General features: G+C 48.2%; 1 protein-coding gene across 1 annotated transcript; it reads left to right on the forward strand.

Annotated features, from left to right (window-relative positions):
* The first annotated feature begins 2692 nt into the window (after nucleotides 1-2692).
* myoc (myocilin) lies at nucleotides 2693-9961 on the forward strand. The gene is made up of 5 exons (XM_070961860.1): nucleotides 2693-3411; nucleotides 6354-6419; nucleotides 6494-6586; nucleotides 8509-8720; nucleotides 8811-9961. Exons 1-5 carry the CDS (start codon nucleotides 2916-2918, stop codon nucleotides 9390-9392), a joined length of 1449 nt encoding a protein of 482 aa, XP_070817961.1. The 5' UTR covers nucleotides 2693-2915; the 3' UTR covers nucleotides 9393-9961.
* The last annotated feature ends 28 nt before the right edge of the window (nucleotides 9962-9989 follow it).

Raw genomic sequence — 9989 nt, forward strand, 5'->3', positions numbered from 1 at the left:
TGCCATCCCTCCACTCTTGACCATTCAGCCACTGAAGTCCTGCGCTGTCTTTTATCTTCTCTCATTACTCGACTTTTTTATTGCTCCGTGACTTTACTGGCAGCGTGGAGTCTCAAGATGGCACTAAAGTTGGATGTGCTGGAGTCGGTGAAGCGTTATTGTTCTGGCAGACCCGCTGCTCTCATCCTCTCAGGATGGTCGACACAAACACACTCTGACAGCTCTGCTCTTTGCCCGGCCAGCGCTGCCCATCTCTTCTGAGGGAGCAGAAATTAAATTGGCCCCCAGGGGTCTTTTACTTCATTCATCTATGGCAGATGGCCTTTCGGCTCACACTCTGTCGCTGGTGCGCACGGCGGGGGTGGTGGTGGCTTTATTTCAGCTTTGAAGATGAAGAGGAGACGGGTCATTTCATCTCACACGCTTGTTTGTATGTTGATGTAGCTGCGATGAAAAGCTTGCGTACCATTGGACGGTCGCTGAGTCCCTGCTCAATTGCAGTGAAATCAAAGGTACTAAAGTCCTGGTTGGACAAGCGGCTGTAAAATGTTACAGCTCTTTTCAGGTCTCACAGACGTGCTGCAGGCAGACACAAGCCATTTGCTTTAACTGCAAACTGGCTGCCTGGACTGGCAAAGGAAGAAAAAAAGAATTTGGTGTTAAAACTATACAAAATATTTGTGCGTGAGAGGACATTTTAATCCTCTCCGCCTGCAGAGACACACCCACGCTGGCAGCACAGGATGTTTTGGTCCTCCGTTAGGGGCTGATACTGGATGACTTCAGATTCCGGGCATAGCAGCGGTTATATGAGTCTTATAAAAGTGAAATAAACTCACAAGAGAGAAGAGTGGACAATGTGCCAACCAGCATTAGTCAGCCACACACACACCCTGTCCAGTGGAGACTCTGTCCCTGCACGGGGAGACATGCATGTGTCACTACGCAGAGGAAGTGGAAAATGAATCTCCAGAAAAAGAAATCCATCCACAGTTGATGCTCATTGGGATTCTAGTGAATAAAACCTTATTCAGATGTTTTATTTAATTTCCATCTTTGCAGCTGACCTCTCACTCCCCGTTCTTTCCCAGGAGCTTCATTCCTCATTGTCCTTCCCTTTATTGTCTCCGTTTTCGGTTGCATGTGGTTTTACTCCCAGCTTTTCCTCCTGCGATGATTTATTCAGTCCTTTATTTCGTGTGTCCCACCTCCTTCCCTCCCTTCAGTTTCTCATTCTTAAAATATTTCCTGTAAGAGGACGTACCCTGACCGTGAACATCGCGACTCAGTGTTTTCAAAATCAAACACATGCCTTGCCTTATTCATGCATCTGTCTGACCAATCATCGACTCACCCCGTCAATCAAGACGTGTCTCAGGTAGCACCAGCTGCCTGTAAACAAGCACTGACGGAAGCAGGTGAGGCTGGCATGAACCTGCGAGGGGAGGTGTGTGTTTTTAAGAGTGTGAACGCTTCCCCTCGTGCCCCATTCCCCTCTGCACCCGCTGCCCTCTGGCCTCCCTGAAGTGAAGCATCTGGGTCAGGTGATGTCCTACGGTTCGGGGTGACCTGGCAGGTCAGCGGAGATGGATGCACAAGAAGTCTGAACAAGTAAGGAGATGATCTACAGGAGAGGAACGAGAACAGATCTCAGGAGCCCAAACAAAGAGGCAGGATATGAGGGAAAGCTGAGACCTGTAAAAGCTGGGATTGTTGCGTTTGGAAGGTGTGTATGTGTGTGTGTGTGCGCGCACACCTGCTGCATGGCGTGCATCTCTGAGCAAGTGTCTCACTTTCAAATCTTTCATCCAGCCTCTCTGAAAATAAACAACGGATCATCCTTCGTATCGCATGACTGCAGAAGTGGGCCTCGCAGGCAGATCAGCGTGTCCCTCGTGCTATGTTAAAGCCAAGGGACGAGAGAGGGGGGACAAGAGGCAGACCGCAACAAATCCAGCTGGGCAGCAAGTGACAGGAAGTGGGTTTGGGGAGGAATGGCTCCCGGCAGCTCATTCATGTTGTATTAAATAGAAATGTGAAAAGAGGCGCAGTGAGTGGAGCCTGCAACAGAAATACAAACACACATACTACCACAACAGAGCCAGGCTCAGCTGAGGGGACACGGTTTATGTCGGGGTCGGGGGCAGCGTCAGGTATCTGGTCATCAATTGACTTGTACCCTCGACCTTTCCCAATGACAGCCATTATCGGCTGCTTGTGTCATGTTCTGGCCCCCTACCAATATGAAAGGGGATACCGGCTCCTCGGCAGGTAATTGTATCCAATGAGGCCCAGCTTTCTCCGCCATGCTGGGGCCAAATCCCCTTAGACACAGGGGGCTGCATCACATATCAGGGGACGTTTTGACTGATAAGACTTAAAGATATGATACTGGAGGGGCCGAATTACATATATTCAACAGACAGAGGCGTCACGCTGGAGCCTTAAGCCAAAATAGCTTTTGCAGAGGGATGCTCAAACTAGTGTGAAAATGCATCATTTCAGTCCCCAAAACAACCAGCATCCCATAACTTTCTCTTTTCCTCCTCCCTCCCTCTTTGCCTCTGACCCTCCACCCCCCCTTCACCATCATCTGCCCTGCCTCCCCTCCCTCCTTCTCACCTCTCCACTCTTTCCCTCCTTCCTTCCCCTCCAGATTGTATAAATATCTGTGAGCTGTTGGGGAGAGCTCAGTGTTACGAACCTGTCCGCCGGGGAGAGACAGAGGAGAGCAGAGCGAGAGAAAAGAAGGGACACCTGAGAAAAGAGAGACGCAACAAGAAAGGAAATTGGGAGATAAAGGAGAATTCCAGTTGAGAGCTGAAGAGTAAAAAGACTGAACAGAAGAAAGTAAATCTTCAGAGGGAGAATTAAGTAAACTTGTCATCCGTCTGTGTGGAAGGACTGTCTCCAGCATGTTCCTCCTTCTCTCGCTGTGTATGTGTGGCCTCCTGCTGCGAGGTGACGCACAGGACCGAGCTGCTCTGTGGAGGGGAAACGACCGCAGTGGACGATGCCAGTACACCTTCACCGTACCCAGCCCCGTCGAGACCAGCTGCCCGCAGACTGGAGGCCCCGAGGTGGAGGGCCTGAAGGCCAGACTCAGCATGCTGGAGGTGCTCGTGTCCCAGCTGACCTCAGGGGGCACCGGGAGCCCCAGGAGTCCAGAGAGAGCCGGAGCCAGACCTCAGCCTGAGCTTCAGGAGGCGTTGAACCGGGCAGTGGGGGAGAAGAACCTGCTGCAGGGGGAGAAGGAGCGTCTGGAACGGGAGGTGGGGGAGCTTCAGCGCAGGATGGAGGAGATGAGGAGGGAGACGGAGAGGCTGAGGAACAGACCCTGTCCTCCGCAGACCCCCATGGTGCCGCCAAGCCCCTCTCTGCAGGGCAGTGGCCTGATAAGACCTGTTGGGGGTAAGAGATACACTCAAAGCACCACACACTTAAGAGCTTTTTGAAAAGTGTGCAAAGCATGATGACATTTATAAAATTTACTATCGTACTGAATTTCAGCTTTTAGACAGTTGCGCATTTTGCATTTTGTATTCAAATTATATCCATCCTGCATTTGAGACACAACTAGATCCCCTAATTGCCTGCAGACAGGTTGCCTTTCTGTTGAAAAATGTAATTGGTAACTCTGGCTGAGGGATAATGGGTTAACTGGAGCAGAGAAGTGGTGACACATAAATGCCATCTATGCATGGAATACCATGCACATATAGAGTGCATCGCACAGGCACAGGAATCCTGTGTGTGCGTATTTGTGTATGCATGTTTCTGTCCACTCACTTCCTCCTGACACCTTATCTGCCTGCACAAATCCCCTTAAAAATGCTAATAATAAAGAGAATGTGTGTGTGCATCCTCTTGTGATGCATGTGCGTGTGTGTTTAATGTTTTGGTTGCTGCATTAGTCTGCCGAGACGCTCGGCTCAGGTTTCAGCTCCCTGCTTCCTGCCTGCATTTAGGGGTGATGGTGGCAGCCCAGAGAGGGTCAGCTCAGTATTTATGAGCAGACCCTGCTGTCTTTATGACTGGTGTTTCCCTCTGCATGACGAGCAGGGTGCGAATAGCCTGGCTGGGGAGGGGAAGGGGGGGCTGAAATGTGATGCACGGTGGAAGTGGCGGTTCCGTGCCAAGGTCTCATCTTAGGGCTTTTGATGACGCCTGGTGGGTCAGGGCTGGTGAGGATGGAGGGGGCCACAGAGGTCTTTGGGCCAAGAACATTATACTTCCAGGGGTTAGAGGGGTGCACAGAGCTTTGGAGTTATCTTGGAGCCAGTAAGGTTAAGCTCTGGTATTCTGCGTGTTTGCAGTGGCCAAACATCTGTCTAATTAGCCTCCTCGCTCATCTTTTCACCCACCATCCCCATTTCTTTCTCCGTTAAGCCATCTCTCTGTTTATTCTCTTTGCTTTCAGAGCAAATTACATCCCTACTCACTCTGCATTAGGACAGTATATTCTCTGTCACACAGATGTTGTTAGTTAGAGGAAGACAGGCAGAGCCCGAGGAGAGAGGAGATGACTGTCAAAGCATTTCAGGAAGTTCGTCACTTTGACAGGAAAATTTTAGCATTTACAACTCAAGCAGTGGTTATGAGCTTCAGTCACACTTGCCTCTCAAAATATATGAGCTGATATTCTGTAATGTTATTTTAGGACTGTGAAAGTAGACCCTCTCATAAAATACAGACAGTAGTGACGACACAAGCCAGCGAGCCTGCGCGCTAAAAGTGGCAACGTTCTTTACAAATGGAGATATGGATTGCGCTCAAAGCAGACCGAATACAAAATCAAGGGGTGTGGACTGACGACATGCAGCAGTACACAGAACAATTGAAATCACATTTAAAGGTGAAAATTTGCTAAGCTTGAGGAGCGCAACAGCAGACTATAGCAGCTTAAGAGGCCCCATTTACGCACACTTAAATAGAAAAACGTTACTGTGTGTAAAGTTTATTTTCAGGAGGAGCATGTGAAGATGGAGCCAAGCCAATTACCAAAACACCATCAATTTCACCATGATTTTCACCTGTTTTCTTTCAATTTTCTGAGACTGAGGCCAGCAGGAAATGGACTCATAAAACCTAAATGTCTTTATTCTGTCTGATTACACACTGTATCCTGACTTATGAAGGAAATGTAAATGCCCAGATGCAAAATGTTTTAGGATAACGGTACTGTGGGAATGCTGGGTTGAACTTTGTGGAGGATTAAAAAGATCCAACAGCTCGGCTGAGCTCTGTAAGCTGGGCTTGATGAAGGCGCTGCCTCCTCAGACTGAGCCTCCTCTGGGAAATTAGCACCCGTGTGGTCCGCGAGGTTTATGGTATTCTGCTCAGTGACATCCCAAACAAAGAGGCAGGATGTGAGGGAACATATGGCGCACGTGTACACACACACACAAACACACACACACAAGGGAAAAGACAGTAGGAGAATGTGGCCGTTTACCTGTGATGATGATGAATGGCTGTGTCCCGTGGGAACAGCCTCATAGCAAACCCCCTTAACCCTCAAAAGACGGCTGACCTTTCAGTTTTACAAGCTTTTAAACAGGCTCAACTCTTACCTTCAGCGCTCTCAAATGCTTTTCTGTTTATAACACAGCAACTTTCCAGAGTCGCTGGTGTTCATCATCTGCCCCGTTAAAAGCCTCCCGCTCCTCTTCATCAATGTCGAGAATCAACATCAGCTTCCAGATGCTAGCGTTTAATGCTCTCCGCACCATTAGGGCTCATTATGCGCCTGAAAATCGCTGGACGCTGCACGTGCAAGAGCCCAGCCGGCACGTGCTCGCACAGACACACACAAACACACCCTTCCATCCTTTCATCCGTTTTCATGAAACCATATTTGAAAAGCACTTCAGTAAACATCAGCTTCTTTGTATCTTGAAGCCGCTGAGGAGTATGCAGTTTACAGCCATTGTTTGACAATGACGCTGAGGCTGTTTAGTTTTCACACTAATGGTTTCGTGTAGGAGCCCTGAGAGGAGGACAGGATTGGGGGTCTCAAAAGAAAAGAGAAAAGAAGGAGGCTGATACCTGACAGTGATACAGGGCAGAAACGACTGGTTTGAAGTTTTAAGGACGTAACGTTGGCAGTGCTGGGGTGGGATGGGGCGTCCAGTGTGTCAAGTATGTGTGTTATGGTCGGCCAATCTACCGACTGTCTGACTCCACAGCAGCTGGGAATCCATTCAGGGGTGTTTGTTTCTTGCTGTCGCATTCCCTGCTGTCAGTAGGGCCGTATCCACGTTGGGGTACACGAACGTCCTCTTAACTACTGTACAATACATGTGAAATATGCAACAGAAATCACTAAACTCTGCATATGTGTGTGCGTATAGGTTCCAGTCCGATGTCTCACCTGATGACCAGGCCCAACAGGCAGGGAGACAGCAGCAGTTTGAGAGGTGGGGTACATTTTGTGCAGAGACGCCTTCAGCTTGCTGTTTCTTCTTCATCTAAATCCATCTCTCCCTGACAGACTCAGCGTGGCAGTATGGATCTCCAGGCTTCCAGGAGCTGAAGGCTGAGGTGACGGAGGTGCCCGCCCCTGGCGGCTCAGAGGACAACACAGGTCTGTATTCTTCTTTATTTCTCCCCAACAGGACCATACGAGTGGTTTTCTAACACGTCAGACAGCCCTAGTTTACATTCATTTCTGTAAGATGAGACAATCTTACAGCAGACTTATAATCAATCTGTACTTTAACAGCCATCATCTAACATCATGCAAATCCCCAAGCTATTTTTGAATTGTGCAAGAAAACACCTCAGGAGCAACAAAAAAAACACTGACGCGACAGACGTTCTTATTTTGCTTGCACAAGTTAAAGGTTTCCTGTTGAGTTCTTGACCACTAGCAACGCTGTGGAGCAAAGTTGAGTCCCTGTATTGTTTGTATCATGCATGCTTGCGACGATGCACAAGCATGCTGTGATTCACATTCCTGCGACCAGTTTCAGGCACAAAGACGCATAGTAACGCACCCACAAAGGCAGAGGAGACAAAGACTGCGAGCTAGCTGACTTGGTTGTCAAATCTGAAAAAAAAAATCTGCTTTGCTGATGTTTACATGAGTAAAGAAATACATTCACATTTGTCAGGCCTTTATGGTTACGAGCAACAAATATGAAACCATCGTGTAAACAGAATTTTAGCTTGTTTACAAAAAAAAGCCTTTTTAGATCAAATCTTTGTGTACTAAATGCTTCAAAGAGGAGGCACCATGGCTGCAGCACAAAGGCTGTCAGGAACACTAAGAAAAACAACAGTCAGAGAAAAATGTAAAGAACTCATGCTTTGTAGTTAAAGTATAGTTCAGTGTAGTCCTTTGAAATCCTCTCCTGGCAGTTAATACCCTCCTTCCTCCTCCTCCCCCTCTGACCTGGCAAACATGACACTCACCCCCCCGTTGACAACCTCAAAGCAAATACTGCTATTAATACTACAGCATTTGGGCCGAGAATACCAGAGTCATGGCAATCCATAGGTATGAGGGCCCTCCTGAATTTCATGTTTGTCTCGTAAATGTAAAGGGAAAGTACCCCTAACGAGGGCGTCAAAGACACTCTTACACCTTCCTCTGATGGGATTTCCCAAAACTGCGTCATAGCTCTGCTGAATGCCTTTCAGCAGGTTCGATTGTTTGGGAGATCATGAAAATTAACACGTGCAGCCGCCACGTGAAGTCATATAATCGCCAATGAGGCCACGTCACAGGGAAGCTACATGGCAATAGGTGTATTTATAAGACATATTCCTATTTAGACCTTAATCCGGTGCTACGTCCTGGACCCGAGAGCAGGGGTGTATTTTAGGCAGTGGTAAATATACAGCCTGCCTTATCGTTTTCCTGGTAAGACAAGCAGCAGAGTCCTTGCCCCGGATGAGTTGTAGCCCACTTGCTGCTCCGATGGTGGTGACTGAGACACACTTGCGGCTAACAGAGATGTCAGGCAGCATCTCTAGACCCGCTGTCTGCTTCCATGATGAGAAATGATGACCTCATCCCACCCCTGATCAGCGCTCAGATTACCTTCATCGTCCCTCACCCGCAGTCTGTACATGTTGATCTACTGCTGACTGTGCGACTTGGTGGATCGCGCTGACGCTGTCGGAAAACCACCGGACCATGTAAAGGAAATTGTTGCGTTGCAGCCTTTTTCATGTTTTCCCAACCTAAACCCAACCAGTCATCCCAGTAACACCTGACCATAACTCAAACCCTAATCTTGACCAAACAGGGCAGAGCTACAGGAAACATTATTCAAATGGAAAACAGAGTTAAACACAAGATCTGCTGGCAGAAAATTGGGAAAACCCCCAGAAAGTCAGCAAATGCCTTCTTGTAGGGCACAGGATTCATACTGTAGTTCTTGCCCATCTTTTCACATTGACGACTTTGAAAGATCTCGATTCCCAGTATCAGATAGGGATAGTCGTACAAATCTTTTCAATCCTTTCTTTTCTCATGTCTCTTCTCCTTCCTGCTCACAGGTTGTGGGGAGCTGATTTCAGTTAGCGAGCCGGTCACTCACAGGAAGGCTGACAACATAGAAGGTAAATATGGCGTTTGGATGCAGGATCCTGAGGGTGTCTCCCCATACGGATCCAACATGGTCTGGCGCATTGACACCATTGGCTCTGACGTCAGGAAAATCTTTGGGTATGAGGACATGGAACAACTCTCTAAAGGCTTTCCATCCAAGGTAGGTGTCACACAGATGTTGTTTGTTCACAGGGATGAGCCAAAAATCTGAAGTCATTCTCAGTCATTGTCTTATGTTTTCCTGTGACAGGTCCTGCTGCTGCCGGAGCAGGTGGAGAGCACTGGTGCCACTGTGTACCGAGGCTCTCTGTATTATCAGAGACGTCGTAGCCGCACCCTCATCCGCTACGACCTGGCCTCCGAGAGCGTCGCGGCCCGTCGTGACCTCCCCCACGCCGGCTTCCACGGCCAGTACCCCTACTCCTGGGGAGGCTACACGGACATCGACCTGGCCGTGGACGAGCAGGGGCTATGGGCCGTTTACTCCACCAGCAAAGCCAAAGGAGCCATCGTGATCTCGCAGCTGGACCCCCACAGCCTGGAAGTGAAGAGGAGCTGGGAGACCAACATCAGGAAGAACTCCGTGGCCAACTCCTTCATCATCTGCGGCAAGCTGTACACCGTGGCCAGCTACACGGCGCCCGACACCATCATCAACTACATGTACGATACAGAAACCAGCCAGGGGAAGGCCGTGAACATCCCCTTCAGGAACAAGCACCGCTACAACAGCATGATCGACTACAACCTGGCTCAGAGGAAGCTGTTTGCCTGGGACAACTTCCACATGGTGTCCTATGACATCAAGCTGGGTCGCCCACAGGCCAAGTAAGGCCACCAGTACTGACTGTTGAAAAGTGACATTTGCTCACCTGTTCCAGCTTCAAAGACTCACAGCTTTAGAGCAATATGTGCGTGGTGGTAGTAATTATAAGCCGACACCCTCATTGTCAATGTGTAGACGAGCCCGACCACCGAACTCCAAAGCGAAATGAAGAAGTTTGAGGAACAGTGTCCCCTGCAGGTCTGCTTTTTCCTTTCTTCAGTGGGAGGGCTTCCGCTGTGGCACAGCCCACAAACATGTTTTTAGAGGAATTATTTTTGTACCGCCTTTTATTCAGATGTATGATTTTGTTTTCTTAAGCTATATATATATTTGAGGTCTGAATGATGAAGAGCAGCTCAATTTCACAAGTGGGATAATTAATGCATACAATTTACAAGGGCAACTGCTGTGTTAGCTACACCCCCAACAGTTTTTTTTTTTTTTTTACCAGCGAACATCTTTTATGAAATAAAGCTCTCACTCAGCATTTATTGAATATTGCATGTACTTGTACATTGTAGTCAATTTAATGACATAATGTTCAAAATTGCCATGAAATAAACTTCCTAAACACCAAGAGTTTGTTGTTATTATGTTATAAAC

Source organism: Chaetodon trifascialis, chromosome 4, assembly GCF_039877785.1.
Source record: "Chaetodon trifascialis isolate fChaTrf1 chromosome 4, fChaTrf1.hap1, whole genome shotgun sequence".
NCBI classification, from domain to species: domain Eukaryota; kingdom Metazoa; phylum Chordata; class Actinopteri; order Chaetodontiformes; family Chaetodontidae; genus Chaetodon; species Chaetodon trifascialis.